This window comes from Epinephelus moara, chromosome 21 (assembly GCF_006386435.1).
Source record: "Epinephelus moara isolate mb chromosome 21, YSFRI_EMoa_1.0, whole genome shotgun sequence".
NCBI classification, from domain to species: domain Eukaryota; kingdom Metazoa; phylum Chordata; class Actinopteri; order Perciformes; family Serranidae; genus Epinephelus; species Epinephelus moara.
In genome coordinates, this window is record NC_065526.1 from 1,383,574 (window position 1) to 1,406,552 (window position 22,979).

The 22,979-nt window shown below is 43.4% G+C and overlaps 1 protein-coding gene across 5 annotated transcripts in view; it reads left to right on the forward strand.

The window, feature by feature from the left end:
* The window catches only part of rasal2 (RAS protein activator like 2), a 112,498-nt gene that overhangs the window by 54,909 nt on the left and 34,610 nt on the right, over positions 1 to 22,979 (forward strand). For all 5 annotated transcript variants that reach the window (XM_050074442.1, XM_050074441.1, XM_050074439.1 and 2 more), the window contains 2 exons: positions 14,310 to 14,416; positions 20,922 to 21,034. In XM_050074442.1, the coding sequence (XP_049930399.1) occupies positions 14,310 to 14,416; positions 20,922 to 21,034 (220 nt within the window). The remainder of the gene's footprint in view (positions 1 to 14,309; positions 14,417 to 20,921; positions 21,035 to 22,979) is intronic.

A 22,979-nucleotide genomic window follows, 5' to 3' on the forward strand; every position in this document is an offset into this window, starting at 1 on the left:
TGAAACTTTAAACAATAATTTATTGTACAAAACGGGGGAAACAAACGTTGACAAAAATGGTTCCATAATTCATATTAAATTCAAAAGATAATGAAAAAACAGCTACAAGTTAGAGGGAATAGTNCCAAACAAATACAACATGCTAACGTTATTAGCACAAGTCTATGGCATTTTACATTGTATAAATTAGCCAAGCAGCTAGCAGAGATTTCCTCTGCTCATATTTCAGCCAGGATAAATCACACACAGTGTGTGGAGGCTTTATTGTCTTCACAATTTGTTGTTTCTTATCTGTGAAATTAAAGTAAATCAAAGCTTTGTCTCCACTGAGGGAAATGGTTTCAGCTCGGACAAATTGTCGCTGGTTAACAGCCAAATTTTGGCCACTTGTTTGGAAGTGGTGGCGCCCCCTGTTGAGCCATTTCAAAATGATTTTAGACACACGGTTCAATTGATCTCTGACGTATAGTCTGATTGGTCATTTGTTGCATTTGTGGCTCCCCCTAGTGGTTGATTTGAATGAAACCTTCAGGGTGTATTGACAGTACATATGTTGGCATTTCCTGCAGATGTCCTTATGATTGGTTCAACAGTTATGGAGTATGGTCCATGCCCCCTCTAAAGTTCACTGGTCAGTGTCTTCAAAACACAACGAGACATCAACAAGCTTATGATCAGATTCGTCCAAAAATGATCCACAGATGATTTAATACAGATCAGACGTACGGTTTAGGAGGAGATGTCAAAAATTTATTTTTCCAAAAATTTAAAATTACACTTAATCTAGTCAGGCGGACCGTCCTGGTTCTTGAGGCTTTATTTGCAGAGCACGTTAAGCTGGATGTGTGTGTCCCGTCTCAAGTCAGTCACATTTACAGTGTAGGAGTTTCACTGTCTAAAGTTGACCTTTATTTATAGCGCCCCCGTCTGGCAGATTGGGGTCATATTTTGCGTCATAGCAGCGTCTGAAACACTACGTCCAATCATTGGTGAATTTTCATGTGTCTATGATGTACCATCTCACAGGAACATTTCATAACTCGTCATAAAGACAAAGCGTGTCAGGCCTGAACCTGTGATCCATTTTCATTCAGGTTATTAAGACTCAATATCTGCTGTGTTATAAAACTCTGATGGTGACGATCAGAGCAGCTCTTTGTCTGTATGTTACAGCCTCAGGTCGACTGTTAAACTCCTCACACACAACATGCGAGCAGATTATTATTCTAATATAATATGAATATAATCAGAGGAATGTGGAGCGGTGTGAGAGGAGGAGGAGACACAAACTGGTTTCATTATGTGAAGAGAAATTCTTTGAATATTTGTTGTGAAAGCTGATCTGTGTGTGAACAAGAGGAGGAGGAGGAGGAGGAGGAGGGTCACTGCTGCCATTGACTGAAATTAAATCTGACCAGTCAGAATTCGCCTAACAAATCACTCACTCCTGGACTCTCCTCCTCTCACACACATTGGCCTACACTGGCGGACTCCCTCCCTCATTTGACAACGTGAAAAAAGCGCCTGCTAATTTGCGTGTCGCACACTGAGCGAGTAGTTGTAAAAGATACTCATTTGGGCCCATTTGGTCGCAGTCTGGAGGCCTCTTTCTGTGTTTAAAAACCACGTTCACAGACATGACAAACACATGAAAACAGTAAAATGATGAAGACTCACAAGGGAACAGAAAATATGATGAATATGTCGTTCAGCAGGTGAAATCTGTGCTTATGATTAAAAGATATTTGCCGGGTCGTTTGAGGAAAAGTAAAAACAATAGTTTAAAGAAAGTCTCTTATTTGCAGGTTTTGTCTCATCGACGTTCTATAACTCCAACATATTGAGTTTATTTTTAGATATGAGGAAGAAAAGCAGTGAAGCTTCTTCACATCTGAGAAACTGGAAACAGAATATTTGTATTTTCCAGCCTGAGAATTGACCGAAGAGTTACGTCTGATAATATTCTGTGCTGTGATCAGACACATGTATGTACAGGATGTGTTGGTTGAGACAGATGTGCTCTGAGTGTAAACAGCGTGTGGTGTCTGAACGCCGTCGGACTGAGAGCTCCACCCTGCAGCCGCAGACACTCTGAAACAAAGGTGTCTTTGAGCAGCAGATTATCTCTGTTGTGTCGCTGTTTCCACTGTTGTCAGGTGTGTCTGCTCATGAATGAAACTTCAACACAGGTCGGCCCTCAGACATTCCCAGCATTCCTCACGCTGCTGTGTGGTGACATCACAGCCTCACAGTCACAGGACGGGTCACTGTGGTTGGGGTCAGAGGTCAGAATCAGACGGCTGCAGGTGGAGTTTCATATCTCAGATAAACACTCTCACACTGATGACAGATGCAGAAAGAATCCTGGGTTTAAAATCTTAAAGCTTTCTGTCTCAACAGGTAGAACCTGTCAGCAGGTAACAACCAACAGAAACAGCCTGTCCTTTAAAGGGACACTTCACCCCAAATCATACTTCTCCTCTCACCTGTAGTGCTGTTTATAGTTCATGCTCAGCTCATAGACTTTACACTGGGCCTCATTCTCAAACAGTGTGTACACACAAATCTGTGTTTAAACCATGCGTACGGACGTTTTAGCAGAAATTAGTGATTCATTAATATTTTCTCATCTGAATTTGTTCGTACTCTGCAAACACGTAGAGCTGCCGCAGACCAAACGTAGCACAAATGATGAAGGTCTCAGAAGATGCAAACACACACCATTTAACTAAACACACAACACATTAAAACTGTAATGATTAAAAATGCTTTAAAAGACCGTATTTAAAACTGTTAATTGACTGATGCTTTGGTCAGATGTAAAAAATCAGCTCTGAAAACATAGTGATCCAGTTTTCATTTTATAGAAACTGAACTGATGTTCATTTGTAGCTAACTGGTTAATCAGTAGCCTGTTAATAGGTGTGCAGTGTATATAAAAGATTCTGATCTACCACCAAGCAGGTGTAAAGGTGTCATATCGTCGCTGTCGGGCGCAAACCTCCTATGTCCAAAACTGTTACTTTTCAGGAAATGAAAAAAAACCGTGTGGTTTTGTAACAACTGGACATAATAGGAGGTTTAGTCACAGGCGGTTTTAAATACTTTTCATTGGTTAAATATTTGTAAAACCACAGTCAGACATACAGAGTGACCAATAGTACTGATTAATGGAAAAAAATAAAAATCATGATTTTTGGACATAGGAGGTTTGCGCCCGACAGCGACGATATGTAATGCAGAATTTATACTTCTGTATCAAATCGAAGCTGTCGCTACGGCGTAGGCTCTGCATCGACATGTAGAGCCTACGCCGTACCCTGATGTGCACCTCCCCAGAAATGTAACTCCACAGTGTCACAGCGACGCAGACCTCCTGTCTGTCTCTGTAAGCTGAAACCATTTCCCTCAGTGGAAACAAAGCTTTGATTTACTTTAATTTCACAGATAAGAAACAATAAGTTGTGAAGACAATAAAGCCTCCACACACTGTGTGTGATTTATCCTGGCTGAAATATGAGCAGAGGAAATCTCTGCTAGCTGCTAGGCTAATTTATACAATGTAAAATGCCATAGGCTTGTGCTAATAACGTAGCATGTTGTATTTGTTTGGAAAATGTGTTTAGTATCAGACAGTTGTTTTGTCAGTGAACCTTGTGAGCTGTAATGGAGCTGAACTGTGTAACGTTAGCTAGAGCTGCGCGACAGGGACAGAAATCCATATCCTGGTATTTTCAGGCTGAATGTCAATACACGATATATATCAATATATATCAGGGTGTTTTCTACATGTTCAGTTGCTGATCCACAGCTACAGTCTCCTGTTATTTTTGCTGCAGGTGTTTTTCCACAGCAGGGCAGGTAAAAGAAGTTTACTTGTTGGAGGTGAGCTGTTTGTCTGCAGCTTTTCATCATCATCATCATCATCATCATCATCTCACCGTTGCTAGGCTTGTGCCAGTCTGAAAATTGTATAATCGATTTGATTTAAAGCCAAATAATATAATTACCACTGGGGGTCACATTTGAGCTTTTTTCTCCTGATTAAAGATCTTTATAGGTGTAATGCGCCTCCAATCCACTAGGAGGCGGTAATGCTGTGTTAACAGTCAATACACACAAGGTTAAATAAGAAGGACAAGAAGTCAGCAGGGCAACTAACTGAATGACACAATCGCGTTTTTATTTATCAAAACAAAACAACCATCTTGTCTTCTTCAAAGCACCGAATACTTCTAAATAATATTTGAGCAGCAGTTGAGGTAGACGGTCCCTCCCCCTTTGCTGCAGGCCCCATTTGTGCAGCCAGGAGGGAATGGTGCTTACGCAGGTGATTGTGTACATTTGTAGTATTTCCACCTTTTGCTTGGACCTTTTTTCGACATTCTTTGCATGTCGGCTCATCTTCGTTTATCGGGTCACCCTTATCACCTGCCTCAGTTTTTGTTTTTTAGACACTAGCTCTTTCGGTGGCATCCTGTCGTCATCTCTTAAGTAAACAGACAACGCGTGCCCTTTGACCTCCTACAGCAGGCAGCGGAGACCTTCTGAGCCGCCACAGCATTAGAGACAAACTGCACAAAACATTTGTTGCTCCGCTACATTTATAAACAAACATAAACTTTATAAAGTTGTCATCATAATGAAGATTACTATGCAAGACAAGTTGAATAAAGCCCCGTGACATGTCGCTGATGTTATCTGAAAAGTCATGAGTGTTTTTTTTCCCCGGTTTTGCCAGTTGATGTAAATTAAACCGACTGGAGCTCTTAAACCAGATCAACTCGGTTAAACTGTAAATCGCTGAAAGCCTAGCTGTTTCTGTTTTTACTTTCCTCCCTGCCGTCTTAACTCGCCTTAATTGAAGAAAGGCCGCTTACAAAGTTTAGCTAATTCTGTAATAAACATATTTTAACGCCTACAGAGTCTTAAAAAATAAAATAAGGAAATGTTTTCTAGCAGCACCTTCACACAACTTCTAACACATCTGATAGTGAACATGAAACAGTAAAATAAAGCAGATATGTAAAGTAAAAACAGGACGCAGGAGAGAAACTAAACTCCAAACCACAGAGCTTCAGTTAGAAGCTACAGACGTACTGAGAGACTTTAACAACACATTTCTCTCTGGTCTCCTGCAGACAGAGAGGAGGAGACTCTCACATCACACGGCTTGTTTGAGGGGGAGAAACAGGGTCGTCGGGGGTTACCCGCTTGAGGGCGGGCAGCCCGGCTTTTGGACCGACTCTGGAGAAGGAGTAGGTGCGCAGCTCGGCGTGGCACCGGGCGTCCAAACTGATAACAGAAACACAAATGCGGCGATGGCTTGGCTGGACACGACTAAAAGTTCCAGAGGAAAAGGCCCACAGTTTGTACATGTGTTACTGCGGTAACTTCATTCATCTCACAGACTGATGTAGCTCGTGCAGCGTTCAGACAGATGTCTCACTGTAGACTAATGAACAGACAGATTAAACAGAGGACTGAGGCCTCTTTCTGTCGGTCTGCCTAAATGAATTAATAAATGACTCGATAAATAAATTAATATACCATTAAATGTGCAAAAACATCAACAGAAATAAAAATGATAATTTAATAATGAAATAAAAAATAAGTATAAAAACAAGTACATTGAAAAAATAATAAAAATATATAAAGGAGGAAATTCAGTATTAATTCAACAGTGAATAAATAAAGAGAGAAATTAAAACAAAAATATTAATTCATGTCACATTCATCCAACACATTCTCGTGAATGCGATATCTCAAGAACACCTTGAGGGAATTTCTTCAAATTTGGCACAAACGTCCACTAATACTCAACAATGAACTCATTAGACTTTGGTGGTCAAAGGTCAAAGTTCACTGTTACCTCGTTTGTCTTATTCTTGTGACCGCGATATCTCATGACCAGTTCGAAGGAATTCTTTAAAATTTGGCACAAACATCCACTTCGACTCGGCAATAAACTGATTAGATTTTGGTGGTCAGAGGTCACTGTGACCTTCAATCCATCTCATTCTCATGAATGTGCTATCTCAAGAAGACCTTGAGGGAAGGTTTGTTTTTTGTTTTATTTTTTTGCATAAACGTCCACTTTGACTCAACTCTGAATTGATTTAAATTTGTTTGTTCAAAGGTCAAGATTGCTGTGACTTCACATCTGTCTCATTTTTGTGAATGCAGTATCTCAAAAGCGCCTTGATGGAATTTCTTTAAATTTGACACAGACAACCACTTGGACTGAAGAATAAACAAACTAGAATTTGGTGTTTGAAGGTCAAAGGTCACTGCGACCTCAGGAAACATGTTTTCTGGCCAAAACTTGAGAATTCATGTGCTAATTATGACAAAATTTCACTTCCACACGTACGTCCATCTGTCCCATTTTAGTGAATGAAATATCTCAAGAACACCGTGAGGGAATTTATTCAAATTTGGCACAAACATCCACTTAGACCAAGAATGAATTCCTTTGAATAGAAGAAATAGAAGGTCAGCGTGACCTCACAAAACATGTTCTTGGCCATAAGTCAAGAATATTTATGCTGATTATGACACATTTCCACAGAGTTGTTTAACAGGATAAAATGATCTGGACTTTACTCAGCGTCACATCTCATTTCAACATCTGGTCAGATGCCGAATCGGCGACTCTGATCTTGAAACTGATTGTACTGAAGCATCCATGTTTTAGAATTTGTAGCTCCTTTGCAGCAACGTTTGAAGCATTGTCTGCTGTCATTGCTCCGTATGCTGCTGGACAGACACGGATGTGAACTGTCGCTGCAACTTGACTGGTTCTGGTATTAATTTCGGTACATTTAGTGCTGTATCTTTTATTTCATTTTTAATTTATTTTTTATTTTGGCAGCTTCTCTCCTCCATAATCTCTAGGGATAGAGAAATCACTGACCTGATCCTTAAACATCATTTACAACTCAGATTCAGGGTTTTACTTACAAAACACCAGCACTGATCAGCAGACGTGTTCCTGTGACTCAGAAGTAAAGACGTCTGGTGTCCGACCGACAGCAGAGTCTCAGCAGCTGTGTGGTTGTTTCTCTGCTGGTGTTGTTGGGACTCTGCTGGTCTCCAGTCTGTCCTGGATCCTCAGTCTGACTGTGACCCAGTTTGTGAAGGTCACCGTGGCGTCTCTGTCAGAGGAGACTCCGGTGAATCCACTGAAACGATTGATTGAGGTGAGCCGTGACAGAGCTTCCTCCTAATCAATAACTCGTTAACAGCAGCAGCAGCAGCAGCAGGAGGAGGAGGAGGAGGAGGAGGAGGAGGAGGAGGAGGAGGAGGAGGAGCACTGACAGACCTGCTGCACTCACAGCAGACAGCCGTCGGTTTGATTCCCTCACAAATATCAACAATAACAGAAACAGCTGTTGGGTATTTCATTTAAATATCACAACACAGGAATAGATTGAGAGGTCATGACTCGGTTAATTTGAATTCTGGATGATATATCAATATTATATCAATATCACAATATGAGACCAGATATCGTCTTTGATTTTAGATGTTGTAATATTGATCAGTGTCGACTTTTCCAGGTTTTAAAGGCTGTGCTAGGGGCGCTGGTGGCTTAGTGGTAGAGCAGGCGCCCCGTGTACAAGGCTGTTGCAGCAGCGGCCCGGGTTCGACTCCAGCCTGTGGCCCTTTGCTGCATGTCACTCCCTCTCTCCCCCCTTCACGCTTGTCTGTCCTATATATTAAAGGCTAAAAAGCCCTAAAAAATATCTTAAAAAAAAAAAAAGGCTGTGCTACATAAACTAAAGCAGCATTTATACCTGTGTAGTGGTGTGTCTGTGTCACTCTGCAGTTACACCTCCAAAACACTAGTCTGCGGTGGAGGCTTCTGTGAAGTGCTGTAAAGTTTAGTTGATTCAAAACACATTAAACACATTAAACACACAAGAAACACATTAAACACGCATTAAACATGGCTTAATAGAGACAGTGTCAAACACAAATCAGCTTCACTATAACTCGCAGCATTCACAGACAAACACTTGTCTTTATCTGGACACATTTTCCCCACAAATACAACATGCTAACGTTATTAGCACAAGCCTATGGCATTTTACATTGTATAAATTAGCCTAGCAGCTAGCAGAGATTTCCTCTGCTCATATTTCAGCCAGGATAAATCACACACAGTGTGTGGAGGCTTTATTGTCTTCACAATTTATTGTTTCTTATCTGTGAAATTAAAGTAAATCAAAGCTTTGTCTCCACTGAGGGAAATGGTTTCAGCTCACAGAGACAGACAGGAGGTCTGCGTCACTGTGACGTGTGGTTACATTTCTGGGGAGGTGCACGTCAGGGTACGGCGCAGGTTACGGCATGTTCTAGCTGTTCTGTTAAGGTCTGAGTCCACTTAGCTCCAGCGTCGTCTTACAATCGTTCCCAATGAGGGGAATGGAATGCAGCCACCCGCCTTGCTTTTTGTGCAGCCGCTCCGAGTGCTTCTAGTTGAAAATCTCTAGACTTTACAGGAAGGCGGTGTCGTCGCTGTCGCTTCTTTAGCTGCTGAGTGTCCCGAGCTAGTCTGTCTCACAGGATCTAAACTGTGGCTGTAAACCTTCCATTTGCCGAATATTTCAGCCAACATCCTCCCTTCCTCCTGCTGTCTATGTGTTCATTTGCAAAACCCCCTTCACCATGAGAAACAACCACCTTCGAGGGAACAACGTACACACTGAAAATGGTACAATTTGACAAAGATGTGGCTCATGAAATAAGGCGTGTCTGCTTTGTTCTTGCAATGAGTGGTTGTAAAGATCTATGACGAATTAAAACCAACGTGTTAACAGGTTGGGTAGGGCTGCAACTAACGATTATTTTCATTGTCGACTACTCTGTCGATTATTTCTTCGATTAGTCGACTAATCATTTTATCAAAAAATGTGTTAAAATGTTGAAAAATGTCGGTCTGTCTCTCCCAAACCTCAAAATGATGTCATCTAATGTCTTGTACTTAGGACTCTCATACCCGATGTCATGATTGGAAGTCTCTGCTTTCTAGTTTCAAACATTTTTTAAATACGTTTCATAAAATAATTTATCACTCAGTTCTCGTCTCATTTTGAATATCTGATAATCAGCTTTAACATTGTCTCATCTTCGTCATGGAGAAAAAGGTCGTTGACGAATAATTTCCATAATAGTTTTAATTAACAAATTCAACACCAGTCTGTGCTACTGTTCACCTCTGCTACTACAAATCTCTCCCCAAATCCCATCGCACATCAGATCGGAGGAATTCTTCTTTTTGTCTTCATATCTTTCTGAGTGTCACTGTATTATACGCTATTCAGAATATAAAAAACAAATGTTCAGATATCCCACGACTTCTGCTAAAATAACTAGTAATCATTAACACACTGTGCAGTTCCACCCCTTGTCAGTAGGGGGTGCTGCAGCGCCCTCAGCACCCACTTTCGTGCTCCCAAGGTTGCAAGTTACGCACACAGGTGCAGCTAGAGCTGAGAATTACAGTAGCCTTTCTCACCATCAGCTGTGCGTAAACTACGTGTTTGACTTCGTAGTTAAGTTCCGCCTCTTTTATTTTGTCACCATCGTGTTATGAACAAACATTTACATCAGCGATTATTGACATTTGTGAATCAATGTCGAATCGTCCACGTTCGCATCGCGATACATCTAAGAATCGATTGTTTTCCTCACCCCTAATGTGAACCGCGCACGTGCTCGCAGGGTTTCGATCCTCGCTGTCAATCAAACGTCAGAGCGAAGTCGGCGGTCAGAAAAATGATGTGTACTGTTTGTAATTAATGATTGTGATACTGTTAATAACAATAATTGTAGTTGCAGCTTTAATGTGACACACACACACACACACACACACACACACACACAAACAGTTAATAGTCGAAGCCTCCAGAGTTGTGTCCCACATCAGTCAGCTGAGAGGAAACTTATTTAGTAATTATCCTCTGAGCGCAGAGACGTGTAGCTCCGGAGGAAGAGGAGGAGGAGAAGAAGAAGAGGAAGAGGAGGAAGAGAGAGAGAGGCTGCAACTGAGCTGCTGCAGAGAGAGAGAGAGAGGAGCGTCTGCAGAGAGAGGAGAGAAAGAAGACGTGAGAAAGGAGAGAAGCAGAACAGTGCAGTCGGAGGGATTGATTGAATAAATGCGGTAAAACCTCGGCGCTCTGAGAGAGACGGACGGAGAGGAAGAAGAAGAGGGGGAGGAAGAGCGAGGGTTAGAATTACTGCTGAGTGGAGAGAGAGAGAGAGAGAGCGCGAAGGGCAGAGATGGGAGAGGAGGGACGGTGAGGAGGAGGAGGAAGAGGAAGGAGGATGCGGTGCTGAGGAGGGAGAGGCAGGTCGAGGTGGGGGGGAGACGCCAAGTCGAGGATGTTCATGGGACGAAGACGGACGTTTGCAGCTTAACCTCATTGGCTGACAGGTGGCGGCTGCTCCGGCCAATCCCGTCTGACTCTGTGTGTGTGTGTGTGTGTGTGTGTGTCCTCTCCTCAGATGATGGGGAACAGCTGTGATCGAGGTACCGTCTCTTCCTCTTCCTCTCTCTGTTTCTGTCCATGTCATGTGACCGACTTGTCATACCTGGCTTCCTGCGGCATGTTGCCCTTAACTTTGAAGAAGAGGAGTGATGATGTCCGCTGCGTTTGGGACCATCATCGCTCCTCTGTACCCGTCGGGGGGGAGGGGGGAGGGGGATTGTCATGTGGGGGTGGGACATGCATGAAAGTTTGTCCCCGGCTTCCTTGCAGCGCTGCATGCACCGTGCAGCGTGCGCCCTGCAGCTGGAACTTGATCCAGCACTTTGCAAGATAAATGCTGACTGCTGCTGCATGCTGCGTTCACTGTCCCTCCGTTACAGTGAGCTGCCTGTTTCTCTCTGTGTCTTCATACCATCCAAACATCATGTGAACTCCACACGGGGCTGATTTCATGCCTCGGTCGATGGTGGTCGATGTAAAACTGTTGATGCTGGGCGATGACTCTGGTCCCAGTCTGTGTTGTTCCAGTGTTCAGCTGCCAGAAATGGATTTGAATGAATCATTATCTAATAAACAGCAGCTCGTAAACTTCTGAACGCGGCTGATTAACGACCTGCAGGGTCACACTTTACTTTATGCTCTACTTTGTGCATGAACATGTAATGAATGGCTAAAAGCACGGCATAATGTCGCTCTGACACAAGACATTTTAAAGTGCTTTTTTTACCCTTTAAAAACTGTCGTGCTGAGGACGGCAGTTTGACATCGTTATTTACATGATGCTTTTTAAATTGATTTAAATTAAGAACATTAACAGTGTTAAGAAGCTAAAGCCTCGTGTCTACCAGTCAGTCCGTCTCTGTTCAGCTCGGTACACGTTAAAGTGGTTATATCTCCACTGTAAAAAGTTATGAATGAGGTGAGGTGTAAATCAGCAGTTTCATCACAATACGATATCATATGGATTCTGTGGACGATTCTTTGGACAACGATTCGATAATTGCTGATATCACAAACTCTGCCATGATATGATTTTGATACGATTCATCTCAGGAGCCTGCGATCGATATGAGCCGATATAATCTGATCCTTTAACTCAGTCTGTTCCAGAAGAAGCTGCTGCGGCTTTACTTTTTACTTTTGGCCATAAAAGATAAAAACAACACATAAATAATAAGAACAGTAAATTTGACTTTGAACTGACTCCACTAACACCTAGGAAACAGCACATGGATCAGTTTACTTCATTTTTACTTTTAATCCTGTAAATTTATCGTTCTAAAAATAAAAACTATAACAGCTACGACCTTCATTTTGTTACAGCAGGAAGCTGAAGTCTGATGGTTGGGCGCGTGACACTTATGAAGAGTGTCAGTCCACTGGCTACGGTGGGCTGGCCAATAAAATCAACGATTTACTAAATACAAACACTGTTGATTTCCTGTCGTGGCGCTGACATGAAAACATTATGTTGAGTAAATGTCTGCTGTCAGTCAGCCTGGTGAGGACACTTTGACCGGCCTCTGTCTCCATGGCAACAATACTAACGACAAAATATGACACAGTCAGCGACATGAAATCCTTCAGGTGCACGACATTTTTTTGGGTCAGAAATAAATAATTTCTTTAGAGCGACACTCATCAAAAGTCTCCAGCACCCAACCATAAATCAGGCTTTAGGCCTCTGTCTGCTGTCATCACGCTGTGCGCTTGTGATGATGTAATTACGCTGCGTTACGTGCGGTGAAAAACCGTACGGTGGCGTCGGAGGAATGAATGATGAATCTTTCAAAATGTCCGTGCACTCAATATCTCAAAAGTAAATAATATAGAGAGTGTTGAGAAATATTTCCTTTATGTTTCTGCATTTAAAAATCTTTTGGATCAATATGTTTTTATGGTGTAAAACCTGATGAAAAAAAGTATTTTTAAAATTTTATCAGACAATTTAAATACTTTTATGAATTATTCTGGTTTATTGACTCAGAAAAGCTTTTAGCTTTTAGGTCATACAGATTTTAGGGATATGAAGCATTTTAAGATACTTCAAAAAGTGACATCACAATAAGCAACAATACCAATGTAGGCACTGGAGGACTGTTGCTTCTGGTGCAGAGGTCAAAGGGTAAATGGCACCGACCAGCTTCTATATAATATAATAATATAATATATATTATACAAATATTGACTCATCAGGAGGAGGTGTAACGAGCATTCAGTCACGGTTTATTTTCAACATTATGTTAAATTTGGACGAAGACTTTGCTTGTACCTGAAACATGCTGACAGCAGCTCAGCCGCTGGTGTCTTAACTCCAGAGAACAAAAGTAAAGAGATGATGATGCTGTGATGATGGTGGGGCAGCTGGCTGCTAACATGTTAGCCACGACTGAGTTTGTGTCCAAAAATCAGTTAATGCAGGTTTAAGAAACTCTAAAACATCAGTAGCTGCAGTCAGAACGAATCATCGGTGTTCAGTTCAGTCCCATCCTGATGCTTTACACTTAAACCCTGTGAAAGGAGAACCTCAGGAGATCCTCTGTCACCAGGTGTAGGATGCCTGTCGTAGGTGAGGAGTTATTCTGAGCTTCCTGTCTGCCACGGCGCCGTCAGGAACGTCCCTGCAGCGAGTTAGCAGACTCGTAGGTGGTTCAAGAGCTGGTTCAAGAGCCCGCTCAGGCCTCCAGAGAGACAGAGCTCAGATAAGATGGCAGTGGAGCGAGCAGGAGAGGAAGTAAAAAGGGTCTAAATTTAGCTTTCAAAAAAATCAATGAGCCTGGATGTGAGCCAGCTCTGAGGACGTGACCTTTTTACTGGAGCTGAACTGGAACCAGGACAAGTCACTCAGTCGCTGGATTTAAGACACGCAGACGTCAGCGTGTCATCGGCTCTCCTGATTTAGTTCAGCCCTCAGGAATCTGTAACGATCGTAAGCAGGGAGAATATTAACTGAGCTGATAACTGTCCCTGACAGACAGACACACAGACAGACACACAGACAGACACACAGACAGACGGCAGTGTGTCAGGAGGACGCAGCACAGAAACTCTGCTGCTCGTCAGCTTTAATGTTAGATGATGAGGGAGGAATGAATGAATGATCAGTTTGTGTTCTCTGTATTTATTGTCCGCAGAATTCATACTGTATGAACTGGTGATGGACGTAGCCTCTAAAGCATCTCAAGCATTCATTCATTCATTTTCTGTTACCGTTTATCCTGCTGGGGGTCGCAGGGGGTGGAGCCTATCCCAGCTGACACTGTGTGAGAGGCAGGGTTCACCCTGGACAGGTCACCAGACTATCACAGGACTGACACATAGAGACAGACAACCATTCATTCTTTGTCCATAATAGAGACATGCTTTCAAACGAGGCCTCCAGTTAAACAAATCCGACTTCAGCTCTTTGAGACCAAAAACAAAAGTGTTTCAGACTCGCTCAACGTCTGTCGCAGTCACAGGTTGGAGTCAGATCCTCCAGAGAGATGTTAGTTTCAGATATTTGTGGTGTCTTTGAAACATAATCATTGGTCATGTGATGTGTCAGAAAGGTTGAAGCTGTGGTTGGTTGTTTTTGCTCCACCTGCTGACGATGCAGAAACCAGCTGCCGTTAAACAAACACACCTGTCGTCTCCTCCTCCACCTCCTCCTCCGCCATGTATGAATGTCATCACCTCGTCCTCCATCCGTCTGCTTCGGCCTGAAAGCTCAGAGGCTGATGATGATGTTGATGATGATGATGATGATTGTAGAGAGGAGGAAGAGGCTTTGCTGTGGTTGATCTAACGCTGAGTGTCTCTGTGTGTCTGCAGAAGTGTCTTCGGAGCGATCTCCAAGGAGGAGGAGTATCTCCGGTCTGGGGAGTTCAGAGAAGAGCGTCACTGTCGACAATCCAAACTCGTCACCTTTCAAAGTGCCGGTGAGTCTCTGCAGCTCCTTCTCATCATGTCTGACGTTCAGCCTTAGTCCTAAAAACAGCAGGAATGAAACTGATCACACAAATGGAGCCCCCGAAATTTAAGCCACGCTGCTTCATTAGTACAAATCATCTGTGCACCAGTGGACCAGTGTAATCATGGAGCCACAATGACCAGAGCTTTAAGTCTTGTCAGCACCTGTTTTAATCAGATCAATGCGAAATTTCTACGTCTGCGTTGAAGCAGCGCCGTAGCTACGGCGAAGGCTCCATGTCCACGCAGAGCCTACGCCGTAGCCTGACGTTTATAGCCGTAACTCAAGAATTCATGTCCATGTCTAATGTCTGACAGGATAAAATAATGAAGGTCAAAAGGTCAAAGGTCAGCTTGACTGTGACATCATCATGTTGTAACGTCATATCTCAGGAACAGAAGGGGAGACATTTGGTCAGATACTGAATTGGTGACTCTAATCTTGAACCTGTGCTGATTGTATAGATCTTCAGTCATACAAACAGGGTGGTGTTTCTAGTATTTTTCTAACCCTGTTTAACCAGGTAGTCTCAGACACAATGAAGATTGTTTTTATGAATATATTATAATAATATTTAGAAACAAATATATCAGCCTTCGCAGATATCTGGTCACATGTGGACCTGAGCTTCCATCTGGATTTTGTCTGGTCACGTGTCCGTGTGTTTAAACCCGCTCATAGATTCAGGAACCATGAAGTAGCATTAGCTGCTAACATTAGCCTGACTTGCTGTGCGCTGACTGTTCCTGTCAGTGACTTAACATTCAGCACACGTTGTCGACGCCGTCTGTGACGCTACAGACTGACAGACTTCAGGCAGAGTTGTGCATGTCAGTGAGACACAGACTCACAGGAGTGCAGCAGTTCACGCAGAATTTGGGTCATATCTGCAGAGAGCTGATGTTGTGACATCACTTCCTCTTTAGCCTCTGTAACTCAGTGTCTCATTCAGAGTTTCTGTCTCAGTCTTTCTGAAAAAAACAAAATGTGATCCTGGAGTTTACTTTGAATGTTGTCAGACAGATGAGCCTCACTGCAGCAGCTGTGATGAGAACCTGATATAAACAGTGATTACTTTGAGAGAAGAGAAGAAACTACCAGCGTGTCAGCGACGGTCCTTCGCCACATAAACACACTTTAGTTTGTAGCTTTTGTTTGTCAGAGCGGAAGGTAAAGCTCCGTCTGAGGTGACGACTCATTTACGTCTGCAGGAAGCAACAGATGCAACGATTTAACTTTCTTTTTGTTCACATTTGTTTATTAGGATAGATCCATCTCGTGTTTGAGGACAGGGCCTTCTGGGAGGCTCGTCCTAAACCTCTTCATGACTGTGTGACGGTGTCATTATGTAGCTGGTATGTTTCTGAGTCCGTCTCTTCAAACACTGATGGCTCATCACAGCCTCTGATGCTCACATTTAAAGACAGAATATGTAACGTTTCCACATTAAAGGAAAAGCGTGTCAGATTTAAGGATATTTAGTGGCGTCTCGCGGTGAGGACTGCAGATTACAACCAGCTGAAAGATATTTGACGGTTACTACAGTCAAGCTTCCACCTCACCATCTGCTTCTCCAAAATGTCCCTAAGCACGGGTCAGAGTTTCTCCCGTCAAGTCTGTTTTTATAGATCACACCTTTTGTATGTGAGGTGGCGTACGCCGCTTTCAGGGCTCGTTTTGTGCGTATGCAGTGTTTATAAATGAGACGCCAGCTGATTAATAAACACTGAATAAAACTGTTCATGTCACAAATCCATGTATTTCTGTCACTGTGTGTCCAACACATGCTCACCTGTTTTTCTCCAGACGTTCAGGAGGTTTTCACTAGGAGCTGAGTGATCCTCAGAAGTCTCCTCCTCTCAGACACAAACACACCAGCTGATTTAACGCAGTATAAACACTGAATAAAGACGTTTAACGTTACAAAATCAGTGTAACTGTGGCGCTGCTCTTTGCAGTTGGGCCTCTTACAACAGTGGCTGACACAGAAACACAAAAGCCTGAATGTCTCTATCTAGAGTCAGTGTTTGGTTTGTCCGTTCTGGGCTACTGTAGAAACATGGCGGTGCAACAGGCAGCTGAGCTAAAAGACATCCTCGTAGACGAGGACCTGCTCCCTGTGTAGATATAAACGTCTCATTCTGAGGTAACGAGAACACAACGGCTCTTATTACCAGCTGGTGATAAACTTTTAGTTGTTGGTTGTTTTTAAGTCTGTGTTTTAACCAAATGAAGGATTTTAGTCGTCAGACGTCTGGATCTGAAGTTACCAGAGCAACAAGCTGAGCAAACGTCAGCAGCAGCTCGACTCCAGACCCTGATGTGAAGAACTGCATCAGAGAAACACTGATTTTTAACATGAAGCTGTTTTGTTGAAATCAGCTGGTGTGTTTGTGTCTGAGAGGAAGAGACCTCTGAGGATCATTCAGCTCCTGAACAGTCAACACTGAAGGAGCTGTGACCAGGAGGAGCTGACGGCTTTGCTCCGCCTTTATATCTTCTGGTCGAGAGAGCCAGGCGGCAGATAATTACTGACTGTACATTTCAGTTTCACATTAAAGCAGTTTATCAGCTGAGATGAGTCTGTGTGCGTCTGTAGTTTTTAAAGGTCCTGTCAGTAATGAGCGTATCCTTCATGTTACAGACAGAAACACTAAATTAGATTTGAACCCATTTAAAGCAACTCTCCATCTGAATGAGTTGTCGTGTAAATGTCTTGAACAGCAGACTCCTAATGCACATAATGTGATTAACACATGTACCTGAGTGATTACTGCAGGTACTCAGAGTACTGCTGCGCGTTTCAGTCAAACATCAATAAGTCAGTCTGAACTATATTTAGCAGACAGACACATGAAGCTCGTCTCTCCGCTGCTGTCGACTACAAACGTTTCCTCTGCAGCTGTCACGAGTCCAAACAGGACTCTGAAGTGTTGTGATGGATATTTAACAGCTTTCAGAGGTCATCAGCACCAACATGCTAACCATCTGCTGCCATGTGTGAGGGAGCCGGAGGGGACTCGTGTGTTGGACTGAGACGATGAGGAGGGACAGGAGAAATGCTGATGAGCAGCAGTGGAGGAGGAGGAAGTACTCAGATCCTTTACTGCAGTAAAAATACTCTGTTAGACTGAACATGTCCCCTCAGTTAGGGGTGGTAACCTTCTGATCAGAGCTGATCAGATCAGATCAATGGATGACAGGAGCAGCTGTTTGTGAGTGAGAGCAAACTTTAGACCCTGAAGGTTAAGGTTCACCGTTCTGCTGCTCCGTCTGTGGAGCAAATATTAAGGGAACATTATTATGTTGTGTTCACGCCAAATATTAGCATCGCGTTACTCGTGTGAGTTTGAACGCTAGAATATTTCGTGTTCACTCGCTTCATACATGCGTGAAAACACTGAATCGATGAATGACCTTCCCCAGAGGATCTCAGTGCTGATTAGCTATATTGGTGCCAATCAGTTGCTGAAGTTTAAATTTTTTAACTCTTGCGAAAAAAGATTACGATGCAAAATCACGCTACTCACTTCATCTGCGCAGCTTAAAGGGAAATTTTGGTTTATTTCAACCTGTCTCCTATCGTCCTAAATTTGTTTCAAGTGACTAGTGACATAAAAATAATAGTTAGCATGTTAGCCGTTAGCCTAGATACAGCCGGGGCGCATAGTAGCGTCAGACCTGTTAAAACGTAAGTGAACGGGCAACCTTCAAGTGCAAAGTTAGTCCACTAAACAAGCTTTTTTTCCACAAAGACCGCCTCATATCGTTAGGATAAATGTCAGAGAACATATAGAAAACGACATGTAAACGTGTTGTCTTACCTTACCGGTGTGCTGCCATGTTTGTTTACCATCTAGCTCTGCTTTCCAAAGCGCGGCCGAAATATCGTGAGAACAAGCAGCGATCTCATACCGTGCCTGAAATCTCGCGAGAACAAGCAGCAACAGCTGGAAGGCAGAACCGGACAGTAGCTTGAAAAGTTCATTCATTTATTTTATGAAAGTTTTTGAAACTGATCCAGTACTGAGGGCGCCGACAGCGACTGGCAGTGATGGAAGCACACGGAGCGACTGAACACCGTCACTGTGTGTCCATATGTCCGGTCTGTTTGTTATTGCCTCATTAAGCAGAAGTCTCTTCAAGTGAAAGATAAAGAGACACTTCAGACACTTTTAATGACAATCTGAGTCTGTCTGTGTCAAAATAACTTCCTTCAATGGACACACAGTGACGATGGTCAGTTGCCCCGTGTGCTTCCATTACAGCTCGCTTGCTGTCGGCGCCCTCAGTACTGGATCAGTTTCAAAACTGTTGTTCACATCAGTCTCTCTGACCAGTTTACACAGGGAGACAGGGTCCAGGATGAAAAATGCCAGAGTTATTGTTTGAGCAGGTATTACATCATCATATACGTGGTGTCCATGGCACGGCCTGGTGGGAATTTGCGTCTGATCGTGTCTTTACATTGACTGAACATGTAACTTTAGGCTCAGGCGGTATCACAGGATTATGGCATAGCAGGTCATTCAGCAATCCCAACACTGTCATAAATACAGGCGCTCCTCTGACTCATTGTATGTAGTACACAGGACACGCCACCAGAGGTCAGTCTCCAGTTTCTGCTGGCTTAACAGGCAGCTGAGCTAAAAGACATCGCAACACAGAGTGGTGGAGGAATGATGCCCGGCCACACTGGCTGCATCAGCATTGTGGAACCTTTTGTTTTTCTCGGCGCCTTTCTGGCGCACAGGACCAACACATTAACAGACGGCCAGAAACAACCGAGAGAGACTGCTGTGTTTATTGGCGCCTCGCAAACCAAGTTTAAAGGTACATCTAGCTCCACCCACTGTGTCAGTGTACGATGTTAAGTCAATGACCGCAGTCTTGCTTTGTGTTATCGGAGCTATTTATCGACTATAATTTCAAGGTGTCCCAGTGTCAGCCAATAATTTATCGGACTGATATCTGTCGTGCATCTCTAATTGTGAGATTAAAAAGTCTCAGATCTTAAACTTCAACTTGTGCTGTTGTTCAGTGTATCTGATCTCATCAGACGATTCTGTCTCAGGTGTTAATGTAAAATCAGGATGTTGCTGTAGTTGGTTGAGCTGGAGCTCATGATTATCTTCATTATGGATTCATCTGCTGATTTTTTTTCTCTCCATTAATCGATTGATTGTTTGATTTGTAAAAACAGTGAAAATAGTGAGAAATGTTGAGCGATGATGAGTCAGAGCCCGAGCAGGTGTCGATGTGTCGATACCGCTGAAGATGAGTGTTTCACATATTCAAAATCAACATGTTTTGATAGATCAGTATTTTTGCCAGCACAGCCAAGCGATGGATAAGCTGAGGAACATGTTGTTGTCTGAGTGTTCTGAGGTGCCAAGTCTTAATTGAGTGAAGCTGTTCTTGTTGACAGCGACGGGAAACGAACCTTCATCATCATTAATTTGAGTGTCTCAGGACGCCGACGTTGGTGAATCACAAGTGAAACTTCGTGCAGAGTTTGTGTCAAAGCCTCACAGTCAGGTCGCTCTCTCAGTATTTTTAGTTCCAGACCTCAGAGAGTTTCCTCATACAGTAAATGCAGACAGAGAGCATGCTGGGAGATGACGCAGCCTACAAGTCAGTGATGACTCTGATCGATCGACAGGATCAATAGCTGTGATCGGTTTGGCTCCAGCAGGTGGAGACATGTCTGCGCTGTTGGACCATCATTATTCTGATGCTTCAACAGGAGCCAATGAGCCTGAAGGGAGTTTGTGGGGGAGGACAGGAGGGGAGGGGCGAGGAGGGGGGAGACGGAGATGTGTTTGAGGATATTAATATCTCAGGAAATGAGGCCGCTCACTTCCTCTGCTCTGCACGGGGCCTTTATTGTCTCAGAGGATCTGATAGGTGCAGAGCAGCTGAAGGGTTTGATCAGCTGAGTCATGTGACCATCCAGCGCTGCTCGCTCACACACACACACACACACACACACACACACACACACACACACACAGGGCTGATGGTCTCTGATGAACTCTGGTGTGTTTGGTCGATCAGCTGATGATGGATCAGCGATGACTCATCATTGGAGACATGACTGAGCTGCAGGAGGCGCTGTGCTTCACACTGACGTCCTGTGGTCACAGCAGCGAACAGGCAGCTTTAAAAGTTTCCTCTGAGGTTTCAAGCAAGATACACATTTAGACACCGCTTATATCGATGTAGGGTCAAGTTGCGCTACATGACGCGTACCAGTGTTCATCTCTCCACACAGCTCCGCCCCCTCGTTCACTTTTTAGAGCCGTAGCCTCTTCATCACCCTCTTCATCATACTCTTCTTTCACCCTCTCCTCCACAGGTGACCCAAACTGACTTCCTGTTTCCCCTCCGACCCCTCCCCTTCCTTCATCAAACAGGGGTTTAAAATGAGCCTGTAAATGATCCGTCCTGACTGAACTTTGTTTCTCTCTCAGGGTTTCTTCAGTAAACGTCTCAAAGGCTCCATCAAGAGGACGAAGAGTCAGACCAAACTGGACAGAAACACCAGCTTCAGACTGCCCTCGCTCCGGCCCGCAGACGCCGACAGGTAACTCCACTTGTCCTCCTTTAGATAGCGAGCAGACCGCTGAGCCATCGACCCCTGATCAAAGAGTCGAGCATCAGAGACAGAGACTGATCGTGTGATCCTGTGTGGGTCAGGTGACCCGCTCTGTCTCACACTTACACGTCTCATCGCGCAGCCCGCTCATACGTGTGATCGCCTCATGATGAACCTCCATGTTTGTGTACACCGTGGGCAGTTGGTTGACACTGAGCAGCAGTGACAGGCGCTCTGGTATTAAAGTTAATTTCCTGTTCTGCTTCTGCTTCGTCCTGTTTCTGCTCTCTGTGTTTCCTCCAGTAATCATGCTCAGTGTCCGTCTGTCTGTCTGTCTGTCTGTCTGTCTCTCTCTGGTCTCTCCGATATCAGAGAAAAAGGTGGAGGCTTTATTTATTTCTCAGCTGTTTTCAGGCGGTTGTGGGTTCCTCCTCTTCCTCCTCCTCCTCCTCCTCATCCTCATCCTCCTTCCTCCATTAACCCGCCCAGCCTTCCCAGCACTGACTGGAGGTGGTTTTACTGGAAGGCCGGCTCTCCTCTCTCCCTGCGCTCCACTCTGCTGTTGCTCACTTTTCACTCGTGCAGAGTTAAGAATAGAGTTTAAGAATAAATTAAATAGATAAAAAGGGAAAAAGTAAATCGATGAATAAATACATAGAATAAGAATAAAATAGACTTAAGAAAAATAAATAAATAGAAAAATTAAAATGGAGAAGAAAATATAAAATAGATGAATAGAAAAATGGAACAGAAAAAATAAAAAATTGAAAATGTAAAAGAATAAATTGAAAAAGATAAAAAGGTGAATATAAATAAATCAATTGAAAGGGAAAAATAAACAGTTGAATAAATAAATAGAAAAATGGAATAGAAAAAAAAAGAAAAATCAGAGGTAAAAGAAAATAAATAAATAATTAATAAAAAACATTTAGTGATTATGAATGAATGAATACATTAAGGTGTTACATAATAATAAAGGCTCGTCTCGTTCTTTAATCTTTTATTATTTCATTACATTTTGTCCTTTATGGTGCATTTTTATGAATGAATTTGTGCTTAATGAAGTCACCACAAAGTGATTATAACAAACATGATGCACAGAGAGAAGAAACACGAGAACGTCATGATATTGTTCATATTATTATGATGTCATAACGTTTCCATCCCATTAAAGATAATATCAGAGTTATGAGGAGTGATGGAGCGCTGCATCTGTGCACGTGTAGACTTTATTAATGCACTGAGTGTGTGTGTGTGTGTGTGTGTGTGTGTGTGTATGCGTAGCTTTATAGTCGACAGAATGTCAGCCAGCTGGACAGGAGGATAATGCTTTATACACACACACACACACACACACACACACACACTCTCAGCCTCTCTGTCGTCAGTCAGCTCTGAGCTCCAACTCCTGATGGACGGTTCGTCATCTCTCCTCCGCAGAGCTCGAAAAGCTCAGCTCTCCAAAACTCTGAGGTTCAGGTAGGAGCGTGTGTGTGTGTGTGTGCGTGTGCATGTGTGTGTGCATGTGCGTGTGTGTGATCCTGACCTCTGGTGACCTCAGTCCGGTGGCTCTGGTGCAGTTTGGTTCCCATCATCTCCCCGACAGATGAGTTGTGTCTGTGGAGTCCTCACAGTGATGGAGAAGCTACAGCAGCCTCTGATGGACAAACTTGTTGTACAGGAGAGGTTTCAGAGCAGAGATGTGATGATCATCTTGTTCTGGGCTGCACTGATGGTGGTGATCCGCTCTGACTCACAGTCTGGACTCCAGTTCATCCCAGAGCTGCAGGACGGGGTTAAAACCAGTCAGAGTTCTTCACACCAGACTGACTGGTGGGTGGATGGATGGATGGATGGATGGGTGGATGGATGGGTGGATGGATGGGTGGATGGATGGATGGATGGATGGATGGATGGATGGATGGATGGATGG